At 39.7% G+C, this 22,085-nt stretch overlaps 1 protein-coding gene across 3 annotated transcripts in view; it reads right to left on the bottom strand.

The window, feature by feature from the left end:
• Positions 1–3,145: 3,145 nt before the first annotated feature.
• The window catches only part of LOC136858075 (pleckstrin homology-like domain family B member 1), an 871,560-nt gene continuing 852,620 nt past the window's right edge, over positions 3,146–22,085 (bottom strand). For 2 of the 3 annotated variants that reach the window (XM_067137338.2, XM_067137337.2), the window contains 2 exons: positions 14,186–14,449; positions 3,146–4,668 (listed from right to left, as the gene is read on the bottom strand). In XM_067137338.2, coding sequence (XP_066993439.2) covers positions 4,480–4,668; positions 14,186–14,449 — 453 coding nt within the window. In that variant the 3' untranslated portion in view covers positions 3,146–4,479. The remainder of the gene's footprint in view (positions 4,669–14,185; positions 14,450–22,085) is intronic. The other variant, XM_067137339.2, reaches the window with a different exon arrangement.

Here is a 22,085-nt window from a genome sequence, read left to right as displayed (position 1 = left end):
TAATACACACTGTTATCAGAATAATCCTTTTCATTTATTTATCAACACTATGTATCCCCTTTACTACATCTGAATGAAGATGATGATTCCTTTCAACAATTTCCATTCTAGTATGTCTACCAAGTGAGTTGACTATCTGGTTGTAACAGAATTAAACTAAGAAAGAAAGTAGGTACCAATTAAATATTATTCAATAAAATTCTAGTCAAAATGCCTACATATTGCGATGTCTCCAAGTCAACAGTTCACATAACAATACTAAGAGTTTATATAAAATTCTATCACATTCCCCTCCCCACTTTTAATTTAGAATGTAATCCTTCAGATAGGCTGATAATCTGCAATCACTGGCAGGTAGATCTCGACACAGGTCGACCTTCAGAATGTCCTGGTTGATCATCCTGGGTAGATCTAGAAGCAGTAATATATGTTCACATTTCTTGGGGTCCATATGCAGGGCATGTTGAAGTCGAGAAGATTGGCGGTGAGCCTCTTGTATGAAGTGAGCTCTGAATGCTCAGTGATTTTCTGTCTCCAGGTGAAATTCTAAAACTGATATGATATTTATCCAGAGGTAATGACAGTTGCTCTCCCCTAGGTTCAAGATGTCTGAGGGATACAGTCACTTCTTGTCCAGTAGCTAAATGCATGAGCGCATGACTGAGATTCACTCCAAATAGGTCAACTTCATCAACAAAGGGTTGGTATTTAGAAGCTATGGTGTGATGGCACGTAAAGACTTTCCATGGAGTTGTTAGCCAAACTGGAAATGAGAATCCATTTGGTGACCATCTCAGATGTTTGAACCTGTATTTGTGAGACACTATGTTACAGTAGTTGAGGTGCAGAAGAGTGAACAAATGTAGTGTACAGCATCTGATAGAACAGTTTGTCACTGATCTCATGAGATCTGATTGCAAGCATAGTTGTCTTCACAATATTATTTCATTATACCATTCAAATTATCCATTGTCCCATGGCTGTACCATACCGTATACCGGTACACAGAAAGTTATTGGCTTCTCCAGATATTAACAAAGATCTTCAAACAGATTGAATGTATGAGGGTAATCCAAAAACTGTAAAGAGGTTTTGAAAATGCTTGATTACTGATGTATCTTAACATGCAAAAGCAGAAGAAAATAGTGCAAATTCATCTACAACCATGAGTAGATGACAATTTGTAAATACAGAAGGAAGTGGGCCTATAAATCAATACTTAAGATGCTAGAATGGGGATGTAGATTTAATCAGTTTACCCTCAAACAGTGTTAAATGAAACTTCGTCTGACAGCTGCTTGTGACCTACATTTTAACTCGCAACACAGCTGACAGCTGCTTGTGATATTCCTAACATTGTAAGCCAAACAGGAAAGATTCTTATCGCAAATATAGTGGTATAAACACACAACTTCTGTGGCAAAGAGTTGCATGAAGCTGATCCAAAAATAAATGAACAGATTCTTAAAAGAGAGTCAGCTGCCAAATTATCTTTTCCTGGTTGATATAGAATATCATAATGAAAATCAGATAATTTAAGCACCATTGTAAAATCTTCTCATTTTTGATCTTACTTGAAAGTTTACAATTGAACATAAGAGACCAACTGCTGGTCGGTAATGAGTAATGAGTTTAAACTGATAACCCAGCAAAAAATGGTCACCAGTATCTCAATAACTCAACGACTGCATATGCTTCTTCCTCAATAGCAGAATGATTTTTCCCTGAAGCCAACAGTATCCCAGAAAAGTATGCAACTGGTCTTCAATCAATCACTACTGATCTGCATTTAGGGCAGTCGCCCAGGTGGCAGATTCCCTATCTGTTGTTTTCCTAGACTTTTCTTAAATGATTGCAAAGAAATTGGAAATTTATTGAACATCTCCGTTTGTAAGTTATTCCAATCGCTAACGTCCCTTCCTATGAACAAATATTTACCCCAATTTGTCCTCTTGGATTCTAGCTTTACCTTCATATTGTGATCTTTCCTACTTTTAAAGACACCACTCAAACTTATTCATCTACTGATGTCATTCCACGCCATCACTTCACTGACAGCATATAACATACCATTTAGTCGAACAGTTTATCTCCTTTCTCCCAAGTCTTTCCAGCCTAAACGTTACAACATTTTTGTAACACTACTCTTTTGTCAGAAATCACTCAGAAAAAATCGAGCAGCTTTTCTTTGGATTTTTTCCAGTTCTTGAATCAAGTAATCCTGGTGAGGGTCCCATACACTGGAAACATACTCTAGTTGGGGTCTTACCAGAGACTTATATGACCGAGATTGATAGCTGCAGTCGCTTAAGTGCGGCCAGTATCCAGTATTCGGGAGAGAGTGGGTTCGAGGCCCACTGTCGGCAGCCCTGAAGATGGTTTTCTGTGGTTTCCCATTTTCACACCAAGCAAATGCTGGGGATGTACATTAAATAAGGCCATGGCCACTTCCTTCCCACTTCTAGCCCCTTCCTGGCCCATCGTCGCCATAAGACCTAACTGTGTCGGGGTGACGTAAAACAACTTGAAAAAAAAAAAAAAGCCTTATATGCCCTCTCCTTTACAGCCTTACTACACCCCCTAAAGACCCTTATAACCATGTGCACAGATCTGTATCCTTTATTTACAATCATATTTATGTGATTACCCCAGTGAAGATCTTTCCTTATATTAATACTGAGCTGTCGATGAAGAAATGGCGTAGAAGGATATTAGTAGCTGAATAAGTTTCAATTGAGGTTTTGAAAGCAGGAAAGATTATAAGAAGAAGATTATGTTCGAATTCAAGAGGACAAACAGGGACAAGTATTCATTTATAGGAAATGGAATTAGGAATTCTTTTTTAATCATTTACAAAAAGACAAGGTAAACAACTGATAGGGAATCTGCCACCCGGGCAACAGTCCTAAATGAAGATCAGTGGTGACTGATTCATTCATTGAAGTCGCAAATAAAATTCTAATGATTTGTACTTTACATTTTAATCAATAATTTTTAGAATAATTAGTACTTACCTTGTGTACTTACAGGACATGCTGCTGCATATAACATCAATATCATATGGCTAGTACAAGGATTAATGGAATGTAAGGATCTATGGATCTCTGACTACACACAAGAATATTAATGAATGATAAGAACAAAATGGGACAATACACTGTACTTTAATACTAAGAATTCAAGGCACTTCTTGAACAAGGACAAGCTGGTACACCTGAGAGTACAAAATGAGATCAAAATAGCACAGCACTAAAAATGTTATCACTTTAAGGAATTGCAGTAGAATTGCAATTACTGATTTCTGTTTAAAAAAAAAAAAAAGAATTCTACATAGTATAAAGAACAAAAACAGTTCTGAATTGATTGTGAAATACATTTCTCACGTCTACATCAAAATTTCTAAACGATTTTTCAATAAAGTAAATACATTCCCAGTGCTATGCAATGATTTTGAACCCATCAATTTACTTTGATCTGGAGGCAGATGTCCAAGCACAGTACAAGTGGCAAGTTTTTGTATATATATAAAATACACCAAATATTTTATCTACAATAAAGATTCTGCATAACTGTTTTAGGTACACACATGTTATGACTAACTCAGGAAAAATGCTCTACAAAATTTGACTGCTGTCAGTTGAAAGTGAGGAGGTAAATAATAATCTAAGTGATTTAAAATGACTTCCTAGAGTCAAACTATTTATCTCCTAAAAATTATGCTGTCCAATTAGCAGCACAATAGGCAAGAAAAACAGCTGCCATTCTTCTCAGTATTTAGCACCACATTGATAGTCTTCGCTCTCATGCAAAAACATTTATAATAGGCCAATAAATATTATCAATTTTTCCAATCTATACACATTAAAACTCATTTATATTTTTCTTTAGAAGTGATTTTTCCATTAAAGCTTTTTATTTCTACAAATCTACCATTTCATTGGCCAATTAAAAAATCAGCAAAATTATATCTGAATCATATTTGAAAGCATATTCTTTAGCATATCTAATACAACCGTAATACAATGCTGACCACTTATTTCAAAATAGGAGAACAAATTGGCTTTCTACTCGACATCCAACTTAGGTAGCTTGAACCTAACATCATTAAACATATAATGAACGTTTAAATATATAGATTATATGATGTTATAACATTTACTTAAGAGTTAGCATAAACAGACACTACAGATTACATATGAAGGCATGCAAGGATGAATTTATCAAGGAAATGTCTTTCTACAGCCTTCCATTAAGGCTGTTACATGGTAACTCCCTCAGTTTGGAAATAATCAAACAACAGTTGATTTTTATAAACTGATTCTTTGTTGAGGGAGATGGCACGAGGTAATCATGATGGTCAATGATTAAGTTTTTAAACCATTAACTTGCATGATAAGGCAGCCACTAATGGAGCCTCCAACCCTTGGCAAAATATAAATATATTTATTGCTTCTCTTAAAACAAGAGAAGGTGGGAGCTCTACGTCCCAGGCTCAAATTCCTGGTATCCTTCAGCACCCGTGAAGATAACATCCACCCAAATGCGCATTGCCTCTGCACTAGGTGCCATCAGATGGAATGTCCTCTCGATGGTCTTCACTACAAATGTCAAATGTGGATGTGGAGATTTGACGGAGTTCAAGTGGTCCACGTATACTTCTTCAATAGACTAGAACAGAGAAGAGTTAACATTAGGTCTTTATGGTCTACAGTACACTTAGCACTATTGGCAGTTTGGCTGTAAAGACTTTTCCTAAAACTAATAGCTTATGTCAGAATAACAATTAAAAGAACTTAAAACTGAATTCATAATTTCCATTGATATTTTTGTTATTGTATTAATGTCACACTGATTTAGTTAGGTCTTTTGGCAATGATGGGATAGGAAAGGTCTGAGACTAGGAAGGAAGCAGCTGTAGCCTTAATTAAAGTACACCATTCCATTTGCCTGGTGAGACAATAGGAAACCATGGGAAAACCATTTTCAGAGCTGCCAATGGTGGGATTCATACCCAATATCTCCCAAATGCAAACTCATAGCTATGAGACCCAAATCACGTAGCCAACTTGCTTAGTTTCCAATTACCTTCACTCAACTCACTGCCAGTATCTGAATTTGAAGGTACTGTGGTCTCGCTATAACTCTGCCACTTTGCTACATCACTACTTCTGGGAAAGGGATAACGACTGTACCAGCCTCGGAAAAATAATTTCTTTATTTCATCCGGCATGACACACCTGATGAAGAGTCACTACTAGACTAAATCGGCCATCGTTAAATACTCTTGGGCCCCACAATGTGGAGGAATATCATCTGAACAAAAATAGAAGCACTGACAGCAACTAGTCCCTTCACTTTCTTAGAAATGCAATGGTCAATCAGCAGCAATGGAGATATGTGAGGACAGTAACACCATTCATTTTCTGGAAGCAAAAACCTCTTCACAGGCATTTCTGATGTCTTTTAAGATTATCAGTCTTCTGAAAAGAGATGATGCAATGGACAAGGACACACCATTGACAAATGCAACATCTGTACACTATGCTGGACTAAGCACCAATTCTATCTCATCTAATTCCTGGAGTTTCTGGGTTAATCTTGCTCGATGTGCTGGAATGATGTCTTGTTGCAATATATCAGGTGGTCCACCAGCCACTTGCGATGTAGGTTTATGCATCCCACCGCTTTTATTACAATAATGAAATACATCGGTCGCTCTCCCTAATCCAGGGTAATATAATGAGATGTGTGGTTACAGGCTAGAAGACAGCAGGAATTGTGAGCGCCACTATTAATTCAATATAGGTACCTCAAATGAACTCATAAAGTGAGCACAGATATGAAAAACGCGTACCTTATACAGACCAGGAGCAGGTATTGTATAAGCTGAAAACTTTGCACTGCATGTCAAACCTCGCAGTAGCTCACATGAAAAGGATGCGGTGGGAGATGTGATAGTGGACAGTGCTCGAAGGTTCAAATCCCACGCAAGTATTTTTTATTATTTTTTTACTGCCAATTGCCTGCGATGTGGTAAGGTTGCCTCCTAGAGAGTTCCACAGACTGATTTATTTACTGGCCCTGTAAAGGGCCATATGTATCATTGCATAGGATATAGAGCTGGGTTGATTGAGAATGAGGAGGTGATGATCTATGGCTTGGACACAGGCAACCAATTCGCTACGTCATACATGTTCCAAGCTTCATAGACCCAGGTAGGGCAAAGTGCGCTACTGGAACCATAACAACATGCTATGGCAGGTAGGTATGTAGCTGCAGGAAATCCTCTCCTTCAAGGCAAGTCACAACACAACACAACACAACACAACACAACACAACACAACACAACACAACACAACACAACACAACACAACACAACACAAAGCTTATTCACTGCCTTGTGATGCATTCCACTGATGAGTATGTGGATATGTTACTCCTCTATGGAAAAGTTAGACAGAGTGCTTGCAAGCACAATGCCTGTATCAAGAGCACTATCCAGATAGAGGACAACTGACAAGCATGACATTTCGGAGAGTGGAAAGATGTCTATGGGCTACTGCATCACTGGGAAGGACACAGCCTGTTCGAGATCATCCCGTAACATCTACTCACAGTGAAGAGATTGTGCTGGATGCTATCCGGCAAAATCCTCACACTAGCACACAGGCCACTGCACAGGAGACAAAAACACCAATTATATGTTGTGTGTATATTGCACACCCAGAGGTCTCAATCGTACCATCTGCACTTACACCAGGAGCTCCATGGTTGGGTGACGTTTTGTCAATGGACCCTACAGCATCTGGACACTGATCCTGCCCTTTTAACGACTATCTTATGTACAGACATAGCGCGGCTACACAACAATGGAACCATTAATTGCCATAATATGCATTATTGGAGTGTGGCTAATCCCCACTGGGTACGACAAGCAGCTTTTCAGGTACAGCAGGGCATAAAGATACGGTGTTGCCTTGTGGGTGATCACCTCATTGGTTCCCATTTCTTTGAGGGGCCTCTCATGAGAGAACATTATCTGCAGTTTCTCCAAAATGAACTACCACCGTTCTTGGAACATGAGTCACTCCTTGACCACTGCAGAATGTGGTTTCAACATATGGTGATCGTGCGGAAACATCTCCCTGCGACATATCCTGTTGAATGGCCCGCCGGATAAACCCTGGATTTTTCTGTGAGTCAATGTGAAACAACTGGTGTAAGTACAGAAGCCGGCCAATCCTGGTCACCTTAGACAGCTCATCACCAAAACATGCTGATCCAATGCACTGCAGATGATGCAGTGTGCCAGACAGTCCTTATAACAACACGTGCTGCTCTGTATCGACCATGGAGGTCATCAATTGGAGCAGGTGCAGTGTCAAACGACTAGATAACTGAAATCATGTCACACGATTCCTAGCCTCTTCCAACCCAGCTCCATACCATATGCCACCATAACAATGGCCCTTTTCACAGCCACCAAGCTCGATAGCTGCAGTCGCTTAAGTGCGGCCAGTGTCCAGTAAACAGGAGATAGTGGGTTCGAACCCCCACTGTCGGCAGCCCTGAAGATGGTTTTCCGTGGTTTCCCATTTTCACACAAGGCAAATGCTGGTGCTGTACTTTAATTAAGGCCACGGCTGCTTCCTTCCCACTCCTAGCCACTTCCTGTCCCATCGTCGCCATAAGACCTATCTGTGTCAGTGCGACGTAAAGCAACTAGAAAAACTTTTCACAGCCAAATAAACAAATCAGTCTGTGTAAACTAATAAGTATGCAACTTTGCCACATCACAGGCAACTGGCTGTAAAAAAATATTGCATGGGATTTGAACCTCCTAACTCTCTAGCATTGTTCACTGCCGAGTGAGCTAACATTTACATCATATGAGCAAATTCAGTAGTTCATTATAGCGAGTACGGCGTTATAATGATAACCCTATTATAACAACAGTTTTCGTCCCTTCAAAATTCCTATATTAAACTGTGTATTATCCTTCCGTTATGGCGAGAGCCCTATCACTGATCCATCCAATTACAAGCAATTAAGCAAGCACGATTTTTCCGTTACCAATTTTTATGCACCCAGTGATTATACTGCAAGTAATCGATCACTTTCGGTATAGTTTCCTCGCAATGTCTAATAGCGAGCTCTCTTGTCGACATTCGAAGGTGATAAAGATGTTGGAGTCGATCGGAGTTATACCCGTTAACTGCTGTTTCGTTAAGAAGATTAGAAATGAAAGAGGAGAACATGTTTCCGTAACAAATACAAATGTGGTTGATAGCAGTTGTTAACTCATTAGAAATACAGGCTGAAGTAAACGATTGCATAATTTTAATGTTATATACGGATATTACCCCTAGAGGGTGCATCCCTAGGTGGCGGATAGGGGAACCCTACAATTCAGTAGAGTGGTTGAAATACCCAATACAACCCACGGACCAACAGGCAGCCCAGTTCCTGAGGGCTTTAAAATACTGGGACACCCTCTCTCCAGGGGTCACGAATATGGAGGGCCCAAGCCCAGGGTATGGGTGAAGACCCCAGCGGCATCAGTGGCAGAGAAGGTTGACTCTGGTATGGCATTGGTGGTGGAAGAGGGAAACTTGTAGTGCCTGTACTCCAGAGGAGTGGCTACAGAAGGCGTCTGTACTCCAGTGGAGCAGTCTAGAATAACACCTGGCAGTAGGTATAAAATGCCTTTGGGAGTGGCGAACCCATCATAATAATAGCTTATATATGGTATGGTACTAGGAAATCAACCTCAGAAAAGGCTAGAGCGTCCGCTGTGACGTGCAGTTCTCAGGGTACTGGGGGAACTGTGAGAAATGGGCGACCTGCAGCCAACATTAAGACAGCAACAGCACATCTTATGACCCTCACAGGAAAGGTGGAGGAAGTAGTATATTTCATGGAGAAGAAGGTGGAAATGATGGGTCTGAGTGGAGTGAAAGCGAAAGGTAACGGAAGGAAGAAATTGAGGAAAGGATACACATTATACTGGAGTGGTGACCAAGAGGCAATAAACGGAGTGGGGCTAATCAATTTGAAAAAATTGGAGGAGTATGTTGAAGTGGTAGAATATGTTAGTGACAGAATAATGAAGATTAGACTAAAGATGAAGAATGAAGTGATGAACTTCATATAAGTGTATGCACCACAGATGGGAAACAGGGAAGAAGAAATTGAAGGGTTCTTGGAGAAAGTAGAAAGAGAAATTTCAGATGTGGATTAAGGGAGATCTGAATGCACAGGTCGGAAACGAGAGACAAGGAAAGGAAGAAGTCATTGGACCATATGGATGTGGGAAAAAGAATCGTAAAGGAGAGGAACTAGTGGACTTCTGTGAAAGGAATGGACTTATAGTGGGGAATACATTGTTTCAAAAGAAAAACAGCAGGAAAATTATAAGATATGGGTGGGGTGACAGAAGAACAAAATTAGTAATTGATTACTTTTTGGTGGAAAGGACTAATCGCAGGAAGTTGATGGATGTGACAGCTTTACCAGAAGCATTTGATGAGGGCCATAGAGTTGTGGTGGCAAAATTATGGTTGGAAAAAATGGAAAAACTAAAGGAGATAAGCAAAATAAAAGTATGGAAATTGAAAAACAAAAATGTACAGGAAGATTTTCAGGAGAGATTGAAGCAACAAATCCCAGTTATTGAAGTGGAAAATGTAGAAGAGGAGTGGGCCAATTTTAAAAAGGCATTTGTTAGTGCAGCAGAGAGTGCTTGTAACAGGACATCTACAAGAGTGAAAGAAAAGGAGACACACTGGTAGAATGAGGAAGTGAGGAAAGTGGTGAAAGAAAAGAAGACAGCCTGGCAAGAATGGAACTGCGATCAAACAGAAGAAAGCAAAAGGAAGTATCTCAACAGTAAATAGACATGTAAGAAGGTGGTAGGAGAAGAAAAGAAGGAGAGTTGGGAAGAATTTACACAAAAATTGAAAGCGGATGTATGTGGCAGTAAAAGGATGCTGTTTGGACTTATAAGAAGTATAAGGACAGAAAGAGTTACCACAAAGCTAGAGAAAAAGGAAGATGGGGAATTGTTAACACACTCAGAAGAGATACGAGAGAAGATGGAAGGAGTATTTTGATAAGCTATTGAATGTGAACAACTGTACAGGGGAGATAGAAGCAATACAGTGTGAGGACTCAACAACAGAGGATGATATAACAATGTGAGAGGTGGAGTTAGTGGTACAAAAGATGAAGATGGGAAAAGCAACAGGGATGGATGAAATCAGTGTGGAAATGATAAAGGCTGCTGGACCTGTTTGTATGCAATGGTTGTACTGACTACTAAAGTGTATATAGAAACACAAATGTGTACCAAAAAACTGGAAAAGGGGATAATAATAATACCAGTGTTTAAGAAAGGGGACAAGAAAGTTTGTGGTAACTATAGAGGAATCACACTTATATCGCAGGTAGTTAAAATAATGGAAAGGATATTAAACAGAAAAATGAGAAGAAAGATTGAAGGAGAGTTACAAGAGGAACAATATGGCTTCATGAGTGAAAGATCTATAGTGGACCCAATCTTTAGCATGAGACAGCCGATGGAAAGGAACTGAGAATATGGAAAGTATCTGGTTATGACTTTCACAGATACAGAGAAGGCATATGATAGTGTCCCCAGAGAGACGGTTTGGGAAACCATGGTTGAAAAGAGACTCGGAAGAGAAATGTTAGAAATGGTGCAAGCAATGTACAATAACTGTGTTAGCAGAGTACAGACACCAGTTGGAAAGACAGGATGGTTTAGGAATAAGACTGGACTAAGACAGGGGAGTGCGCTGTCACCTCTTTTGTTTATTATGTTCATGGACAAAATTGTAAAGGAAACAAAGGAAGTCTATGGAGATAAAGAGATGAATATACTGCTATTTGCAGATGATGTCATGATCTGGGGAAAGAACAGCAAAGAAGTGCAACAACAAGTAGATATACTGAACGTAAAAATTGAAAAGTATGGCATGAAAATTGGTACAGAGAAAAGCAAAACTATGGTGATGTCGGGAGGGAAAGGCTAGGAAAGGGCACTGTGAAAATTGGAAGTCAAGAGTCTGGAAATTGTGGACAGCTTTAAATACCTAGGAAGTGAATAAATGCAAAATGCTACAGTGGACATGGAGATTAGCAGGAGTGTACAGGAGGACAATGCGTTCTACCAAAATGTAAGAAAATTTGTTTGGTCCAAAGAAGTACCGTTATGAATTCTCGCTATAATGCACTTCTACTCTAACTGAAATCACAGACAAGGCATTTTGCGGATAATGATATAATGTATAAAGTAATAAATAAATTACAGGGCAGTGAGTGACCGCAAAAAGACCACAAGGATTTTGTGAGATGGACAGCTGGCAATGGTTTAATGATAAATGGGGTGAAAAGTCAGGTTGTAAGTTTCACCAAGATAAAAAGTCCTCTCAGGTTTAATTATTGTGTTGATGGAGTGAAAAAATTCATGGTGATCATTGTAGTGCATAGGTGTTGGTTAATACAAGGGAAGATCTTCATTGAGGTAATCACTTTAATGGAATTGTACATAAAGGTTACAGATCTCTTCATATGGTTATGAGGATATTTATGGGTTGGAGGAAGGACGTAAAGGAGAGGGTGAATGAGTCACTCATAAGACCCCAGTTACAGTATGGTTCATGTGTATGGGACCCTCACCAGAATTACTTGTTTGAGAACTGGCAATGATCCAAAGGTAAGCAGCAGAATTTTTTCTAGGTGATTTCCGACAAAAGAGTAGGGTTATGAAAATGTTGCAAACTTTGTGGTGGGAAAACTTGGGAGTAAGGAAACAAGATGGTTGACTAATCGGTATGTTCTGTGTTGTCAGCAAAGAGATGACATGGAATGACATTAGTAGACAAGATGAATAAGCTTGAGTAGAGGGGTTTTTTTTTTTTTTTTTTTTGCTAGTGGCTTTACGTTGCACTCTCAGAGATAGGTCTTATGGCGACAATGGGATAGGAAAGGCCTAGGAGATAGAAGGAAGTGGCCGTGGCCTTAATTAATGTACAGCCTGGTGTGAAAATGGGAAACCACGGAAAACCATATTCAGGGCTGCCGACAGTGGGATTCGAACCCACTATCTCCCGGACGCAAGCTCACAGCCGCGCGCCCCTAACAGCATGGCCAACTCGCGCAGTAGTAGAGTTTTTAAAAGTAGTAAAGATCTTAATAAGAAGATAAGATTGGAATTCAAGAGGACAAATTGGGGAGAATATTTGTTTATAGGAAGAGGAATTAGGGATTGGAATAATTTACCAAGGGAGATGTACAATAAATTTCCAACTTTTTTGAAATCACTTATAACAAGACTAGGTAGACAACTAATTGAGAATCTAGCACCTGGATGTTGGCTCTACATACAGATCAGTGGTGAATGATTAATTGAATGTGTTTATTACTTTTTTTAATACTTAGACAATTACCAAATAGGCTTACTTTTCACATTCTGAAGTTATCTAACAATGGATTATGGACTATGACCACGACAGAGTACACACATGTGCTACACAGCTGTGGATAACATTGTCCATCCTATGCTTTTGACTAAGTAGATCCTCTGAGGAAATAAATATGCTCTATGTTAATATATGCAATTAACTCAGAGACAAGTGAACAGAACTTTTAAAGGAAAATACAGTACTTTTCAGCCAACCTAGAGTACTTTTAACAGAAACAAAAAAAATGTTTTGCATACATAGTCCATGATATTTAACACAGAAATGAACCTGAATCAGGGAAGTTCAATACATTTGTACTAATTCATACTCAACACGTGATAAATGAAAACATCTCTATATAAGATCACATCAGAGGTTTCTCAGTTAGAGATTTTCACATTTATCTTCAGAACATTAATATTGGTGTAGCATGCACCCTTGCTTGAATCTATCTTGGCATACTGGCCACAAGGTCATCAATTCATTCTTGTTCTGATTTGTCCCAATCATCACAGGTGATGCAGATTATGTGTTTGTTCAGGGTGTCTGTGAATAACTCATTTAGTTTATCCTAGACATAATCAACGGGGAATAGAGAGGCCACCCAATTTACCTTCAACAAAGTTATTAAATGACAAGTGCACGATGGACACTCTAACTAAGCGACTTCCCTTGTTGTCAATCTCACTTTACAAAAAGTGAATACGATCACATATTGATAACGTCAATGTGCTTCTTTCCACCAGAGACTTTCATTACACTGTTCATTAAGATGAAGTCTTCTCAAAAATACTGAAATTGATTGGAGAATGTAGTTTCTATACCTGTTGGTGTTACAATAGTAATTAACGGCTTGATAAAAAAATGAAGAATGCTAACTCCCCCCCTCCACCACCACCACTACCACCACCACCACCAACAACAACAACAACGGACTCGTATCAAAATGCCTGGGCATTAGAACATACAACATACACACTTTGGAACATTTAGTGTGTCCTGAACAACCTCAGGAGGTAGACAGCGATCGTGTGTATTATCACTCCAGATCATCCACCTTGCCACCTTGCTGCACAATGTTCGATAAAGAATAAGAGATATGTAGTATTACTTAATTCCCTACAAACACATTGTCTGCAATCATCTGAATTCAGACGTTTGAGACATTCATTGCTAAACAGCATCCAATGCAATTTCTGAGGAATTCATTCAGCTGCTACAGGAAGGGAAGCACATGCAGTCGCAAAATTTCCCAGATGTACCTCAGCATCAAGAGTGTTCCGTGGGTTACTATCAGAGATGACAGTGATTCAAAAACATGTCATCCTACACTAAGATATCACCAATTCTGGGGATGTGATGCTCCACAATTAACCTTATTTATGTGTGCTGCCCAGAACATCTGCATACTCAGATTCAGATACAAACCATATCCACGCAAAACTTGGATTCATGACTTAACACCCCTCATTGTCAATCTGCAAGCAGCCATGACACTCGCTCATGACAGGAACTAAAACAAGCCCATAACAGATGAGGTTTTAAAGGGATATATATATATATCCCCCCACTCTCTCTCTCTCTCTCTCTCCAAAATTGTTTCCGAGCTCCTTCATAAAAATAACCTCAGAAAACCCAGTTACTGCAGTAAATAACACAAAACACCATTTTTCATATCAACATGCTGTGAACACTCATTTTACCTGGAAGTAGGCACCCCCTCGTGGTTTCTTCTCTGAACGATCTGTGTAATACATGAGGGTCCGTTTAATACGATCGAACACAAACCAACGTTTGTTCCAGTGGTGAAACTTAGAACCCATCTTCTGCAGGTAACCTCGACATGAGGTAGAATCAATGGTGACATGTGGACACAGTTCAATCTGGTGGCCAGCAGATTCAATGTGATGACGGAGATTCAGGTTCTCACTACGGATGGGCAGGTAGCGAGTCAATGGACGTTGCTGCTGTAAAAAAAATCCATACCCAGATTAATTTTTGATCATATAAATACAATGGAAATAGATATGATGATAATTATGATTGCAGCAGTGGTAATGACAAAATACAAATGAGTTAAGTCAGAGAAAGAAGCAAATAAAAGATTAAAAAGCAGCAAACCATTTTGTGTATCGTTCACAATAAATAATAATAATAATAATAATAATAATAATAATAATAATAATAATAATAATAATAATAATAATAATAATAATAATAATAAATAATTACTGCTCTTTTTAACCAGCAAAACAAAAGCACCAAAAGTATTCATGAATATTAATTTGTCAACCCTGTCAGCATGTTATCACCATCAAAAATTGGCCTGGATGAACACTGGCCTGCTTATATCATGGTTTCTTGAGCAGTTAAATAGTATTTAAAGGCAGAACAACTCGCAGTGCATGCCCTTTTGTTGTTGGATAATGTGCCATTGCATCCATGTGAACAGGGACTAGAAAAGGGGAAAATAAAAGCTGTATTTCTTCCATCCAGTGTCACTTCTCTCATCAAACCTGTGAATCACAGGGCAATTGGATGGCTAAAGAAGAGATATCACCAGAAATATCCTACGCTTTTTTTTGTGTGCTAATTTGCTTTACGTCGCACCGACACAGATAGGTCTTATGGCGACGATGGGACAGGAAAGGCCTAGGAATGGGAAGGAAGCGGCCGTGGGCTTAATTAAGGTACAACCCTAGCATTTGCCTGGTGTGAAAATGGGAAACCACGGAAAACCATATTCAGGGCTGCCGACAGTGGGATTCGAACCCACTACCTCCCGGATGAGATCTCACAGCTGCGCGCTCCAAACCGCACGGCCAACTCGCCCGGTAAAGAAATATGCCACATACACTTTAGACAGAAGACAGAAGAGAGAGGAGACCTTTGTGAGGCAATGGCATTTTTAATTTATTGAAACAGGAACCACCCGTTGATCGAACTGGGAACTGCATGGCGTGTTTCATCAGTTTAAATTGTGCGCGTTGTGGACTGTGATGCAACGCTTCCTGCTAGCGAGCTCGCTCCAGCTTGCTAAGGCACGATCACGACGTCCCGGAACATGTGGCCCACACATTAGAGAGAATCATCTGGAAGCTTTTTTATATCTCCACTTACTGATGGAATATCAACAAATGGATAACAAGACCATATAGCTGGTGATAACAAATAGCCAGTGTTCAAGTTTCAAGTTGATAGCTGTATTATTTGACGATATATTGAGATTTTAAAATATCAGGTAATATCAATGAAGTTTCCACTGGTGGTGTGGTGGTGATTATTGTTTTAAGAGGAAGTACAACTAGGCAACCATCCTCTATATAACACTAATCAGAGAGAAAAATGGAAGGGGTCCGACACTTTGAAAAATGAAGGTATCGGCCAAAGGAAGACAAGGGCCACGAAGGGCGTGAAAATGAAAGACTCCCTAGCCCTCGCAAACCTAATAGCGTCGGGGTCGGAAAAGAACAAGAGTTGACCAAGGGAGGTCGGATAGGATAGATGAAAGTGAGGAGCCTGGCACAAGTAAGTGGAAGCAATGCCAGGACTCAGCTGGGGGGCCCCGTGGTCGCCAACCCACGCTCCAAATTTCAGAGCCCCTGGGGTGTGAAGTTTCCACTCAGGGTCAAGCTCTGGTATACAAGGCGAGCCTAAAATCTCAAACAACACAGTGACCGACAGCAGGAACTGGTGATTGTCTGCTGCATGAGGTTGTGCCGGCAACTGAGTGACTTAACTTAGTGCGTGAGTGCCAAGTTCCAAACTTCGAACTCGGTACTGGTGAGGTTTGGTCTAGAACTTTAACTCTGACAGCGGTACAACTCTAAAGTTTTCCGTCCTTTCTAAAGGACTCATGTAGAGCATTCGAACACTTAAACATTTTGTGTGATCTACTTATAAACACAAGTGCCATACGTTGGACATTTTTAATTTATGCCATGTGCTATAGAACTTGCTTGTTGCTTGTTGTTTTAAGGGGCCTAACATCGAAGGTCATCGACCCGTGCTATAGAACAGTCAACAAAACTTATAACTTAATGAGACAAATTTATGTGTAGAATTTCTGCAAGTAACCAACTAGTTAGGACTTTGTTTATAGAAGTTACGTGCATATTAGTTCACGCAATGGGACATAGACTGTGAAATCGAATATTAACCCTTCTTGGTGCTAGATTAACAGTAAACTGTTTCCTTAAGGGAACATAGACTGAATATCACAACATCATCATGTATGAAGTGGAATGCATAGACTCTGCTTAAACTTTTCAAACTGCTTTAAAACTTACAGTCGGAATATAGTAGTGCATACTGCATTCAGTGTATCGTGAAGGTTCGATCACCTTATTAATTGAAACCTTGGTTCAAAATCACTCCGAACATTAGACTTGCTAATTAGGAACAGACAGTGCTATTTCATTCAAAGTGGCATGTGCATTTGACACCACATGCATAATTCAACCACCCGCATCATCATGTGAACTTCTGTCGATGGAGCCATGGTAGCTTCGGGGAATGCGTGGTGATGGTGTTTCAGTAATGGTATTCCTGATCGCTGGTGGACATGGTGCTACGGATCTGTGAGGACACAGACAAATGGAGTCAGCGCTTCAAAAAAGGTGATATACATTTGTGTTATTAAAGAACAGTATGAACTGCGACTTATCATTTAATTTTCTAGTCTACAAGTCACTTTTAATCTTCAAGCAACTTTTTCTTATAGTGACTTTCAATATGAATTCCAAACTCATAAGTGATTTCCAATTTATCGAATAACAACATTATAAAGCCAGTGTAGTATTAAGTCAGACCAATGAACTTCTTAATGAGTGAGGACTTCGAAGAACATTTATAGCACAATTGAGATTTAACCACTCCATAAAATAACTTTCCAGTGAATTAGAACTGTATTTATTTCAAAAAACATTGACCAATTAGTTGTTTCAAGAGTGAACCTTGGTTAGTTTCTATAATTTTGAATTGAGCATTTGAAACTTCAAGAATGAACTTTACTTTACTAAAATTAAATGTTTATCACTAGTGAAATTTAACATCAAGAATGAACTCTATCTGGTTTTTAAACATCAAATTTTGATACCAGTTCAATTTGATAATGATTTAATAAAGCCACAGGGAGCCCATTTACATTTGCTAACATTAATAAAGTTTATGTGGCCCGTATATGCAATGTTTATTCCCTCTCTGTACACTCTCCTGATCTAAAAGCGCATGTGCCCTGCGTACTTCTCATGCTCCATTACACGCATAACTTAGTGCGTGTCAGTTATGGGTACAATATACGGTAATATAAAGGATGCTATTTACAAATTGCTGAGACTTGTGAAGAAATGAAAGCATCAACACGTGATAAATCCTAGCATAAACTTTGGCCAACAATTGTAGGTGAAATTCATGAAAATGACGCGCGCACACACACACACACACACACACACAGACTGCTATGCCTTTTAGCATTCAGTCTGCAAGCCTCTGCGAATTTATTAACCTCAACCACAATCTTCTATTTGTAACTAGTTATGTGGCCTTGTTTAGTTCTATACCTCTTATCATTAAATCACCAGAAACTAAGTCTAACCATCATCGTCTTGGTATCCCACTGCTTCTCTTACCCTCCAATACAGAGTCCATTATTCTCCCAGGTAACCTATCCTCCATTCACCTCACATTATCCCACCATGGAAGCCAGTTTATGCACCCATACAGTTAATTCTGAACTTATCCTTTGTTTCCTCATTCCGAGTCCCCTTCTGCCGTTGTTCCCACCTGCTTGTACCAGCAATCATTCTCACTACTTTCATGGCTGTTATTTCATCTAACTTATGAATAATATGCCCTGAGTCAATCCTGCTTTCACTACCGTAAAAGCAAAGTTGGTCTGAAAACAGACCAATGTAAAGATAGTTTTGTCTCAGCATTGACTTCCTTCCTGCAGAATACTGTTGCTCACAACTGCGAGCTCACTGCATTAGCTTTACTGCACCTTGATTCAATCTCACGTACTATATTACCATCCTTCGAGAACACACAGCCTAAATACTTGAAATTATCTACCTGTTCCAACTTTGTATCACCAATCTAACATTCAATTCTCTTGGATTTCTCACCTACTGATATCAATTTGGTCTTCGAAAGTCTAATTTTCATATCATACTCTTTGCACCTATTTTCAAGTTCCAAGATATTAGACTACAAGCTTTCAGCACACTCTGCCATTAAGACCAAGTCGTCAGCAAAATCCAAACTGTTTACTACATTTTCACCTAACCCATGTAAATTATGAACAACAAAGGTGAAAGATTAGGCCATGTTTAACCCCTGTATGTCCCTTGAATGAAGAACTCATTCTACCATCAGTTCTCACTGCAGCCCAATTGTCAACATAAATGCCTCTGTTGATTTTAATAATTTACACTTAATCCCATATTCGTCCAGTACGGCTAATATTTTAACCCCGGTACTCTGTCATATGCCTTCTCCAGATCTACAAAACGTAAATGTCTATGCCTCTTGTAGCATTTTTTAATTACCTGGTGCATACTGAAAATCTGATCCTGACAGCCCTTCTGTGGTCTGAAGCCACACTGGTTTTCATCCAACTTTCTATCAACCACTGATTGCAACCTCCCTTCCAAAATCCCAGTGAACACCTTACCTGGTATAATGATCAATGAGATATGTCAATATTTGTTGCAATATTTTCCATTCCCTTGCTTATAGATAGGTGCAATAACTGCTTTTGTCCAATCAAAAGGTACCTTACTAACATTCCATGCTAATCTTATTATTCTATGAAGCCATTTCATCCCTGCCTTTCCACTATATTTTATCATTTCAGGTCTAATTTCATTTATTCCTTCTGCTTTATGACAATGGAGTTTATTTACCATTCTTTCTACTTCATCAAATGTAATTTCACGAACATCACTGACCTCCTCCTCATGAGCTCAGCTGTTTGCGACATCACCAGGAAGATTTCCTTTTATGTCGAGAAGATTTTCAAAATATACCTTTCACCTGTCCAATGATTCCCTGGGATCTATTACAAGTTCACCTGATTTACCTAAAACATTATTAATTTCCTTTTTCCCTCCCTTCCTAAGATTCTTTATTACTGTCCAGAAAAGTTTCCCTACTGCCTGACCTAGCCTTTCCAGGTTATTACCAAAATCTTCCCATGATTTCTTCTTGGATTCAACAACTATTTGTTTCGCTCTTTTCATCTACATACAATTCCCTGACTGCATCAACCCTTGTTTGGAGCCATTTCTGATAAGCCTTCTTTTTAAGTTTACAAGCTGTTCTCATTTCATAATTCCACCAAGATGTTAGCTTTTTCTTTTTCCATCTTTACATACAATTGTTCCTAGGCATTCCCCTGCTGTTTCTACTACAGTATCTCCCCCCAATCTCTTTCCATATCTTGAACCTGCTTACTGTTCATTGTTTGGAACTTTTCACTAATCATATCCATGATTTCCTTGTCCTGGAGATTTTCTACCCTTATTTGTCTACAGACAGATTTCACTTTCTCTATCCTAGGCCTAGAGATACTTAGTTCACTACAGATCAGATTGTGGTCTGTTTCATCAAAGAATCCCTGGAAAAAATGCACATTCCTAACAGATTTCCTGAATTCAAAGTCGGTTAAGATATAGTCTATTTTGGATCTGGTGCCCCTACCCTCCCATGAGCAGCGGTGAATAGCCTTATACTTGAAGAATGTATTCATGACTGCTAATCCTATAGTAGCACCGAATGTCTGGCTCCATGGCTAAATGGTTAGTGTGCAGGCCTTTGGTCACAGGGGTCCCGGGTTCAATTCCCGGCAGGGTCAGGAATTTTAACCATCATTGGTTAATTTTGCTGGCACGGGGGCTGAGTGTATGTGTTGTCTTCATCATCATTTCATCCTCATCACGAAGCACAGGTCACCTATGGGAATCAAATCAACAGACCTGCACCTGGCGAGTCGAACATGTCCTCGGACATTCCCGGCACTAAAAGCCATACGCCATTTCATTTTTCAGTAGCACATAAGTTCTGCAAACGCCTCCCAATTCCTATTAGCTTCCATATCTTCCCCACATTTACCAATCACCCTTTCATATCCTACAGTTCTATTTCCAACTCTTGCAATGAAAAGCTCCGAATAGCACTAACCTATCCTTGCTGTTGACCCTGACTACGATGTCACCCAATGCCTCATAAAACCTCATTTGCACCCTCACATGGTGAATATAAATACACTGAGACAATTATCATCCAAATTCCTCCAACTGCCTTTTCTTTCACCAAGTTGTTTCCAAGGAGTCCCTCGCCTGTCAAAAGGGAGTGGGACTCTGTTACTCACATTGATCCAAGGCTTGGTTAAAACGTTCTGAGTGTACTAGGTGAAAATTCTGTGAAGCAGGATGCTACCCTTACTTACACATAGTCACAGTGAGTATCTCTCCTCTAACAGATTAGGGACCACTGGCAGATTGTATAGTCCCAGCCATCTGAGCACACGGAGGGCCATGACTCAGACTATGTCCGAGATGCCCACTCCCAATCCGTAGCAACTGGTATCCCGACTCTCAGGACCACTTACTAGGCCACTCAGCTGTTGCCTATGGTTCACGAACTAGGATGTGACTGAAGTAACCTATACCATGAACTACTATAAAAATGATAAAAATAAAGATGATACACAGGCAACCGTCCAAGATTTGCGTATCTTGAAAGATGATGTTCAAACTGTTGACTGTGATGAGTGGTTTTCTGAATATGATGATAACTGCACAACGGAAGAAGAACTAAATGACAATCAGATCATCATAAAGTCGCTACGTGGGCATGATCGTCAAGACATCAAGTCTATAGGGTCTGACACCATAGTTGGCCAGTTCAAGTCCCATTGGTGGAAAAACATTTCACCATCAGAATCTTGGGTGGCAGGGTAGGAAAATGAAATGGCATATGGCTTTTAGTGCCGGGAGTGTCCGAAGACAAGTTCAGCTCGCCAGATGCAGATCCTTTGATTCGACTTCCGTATGCGACCTGTGCGTTGTGATAGGGATGAAATGATGATGAAGACGGCACATATACCTAGCCCTCGTGCCAGGGGAATTAACCAATTATGGTTTAAATTCCAGACCCTGCTGGGAATCGAACCCAGGACCCCTGTGACCAAAGGCCAGCATGCTAACCATTTAGCCATGGAGCCGGATGACAGGGTAGGAGAGATGTTGGTTACACATGATCTACACCAGGCGAGCCAAGCATGTCCTCAGACACTCCCACCACTAAAAAAAAAACTAAATAAGGATCATTGCAGCTGTCATCCAGAGTGCAGATGATACTGATAAAGATAAAGATGATGATGATGATGATGATGATGATGATGATGATGATGATGATGATGATGCAAACTACAAATTTCTCAATCGAGTATCCCACGCAGATGGCATGTAGACCTTTAATTTCTACTGTACATTAAACAGAATTCTTGTTCTATGCCTGTGGATGTTTTGTGGGTACGGAAATGGAGGGATATAGCAGCAAAATTCTGAATGTAATCCAACCTTCTTGTGTTCCAAGCAT

This window comes from Anabrus simplex, chromosome 1 (genome assembly GCF_040414725.1).
Source record: "Anabrus simplex isolate iqAnaSimp1 chromosome 1, ASM4041472v1, whole genome shotgun sequence".
NCBI lineage: Eukaryota > Metazoa > Arthropoda > Insecta > Orthoptera > Tettigoniidae > Anabrus > Anabrus simplex.
This window is presented reverse-complemented; position numbering and strand designations above follow the sequence as displayed.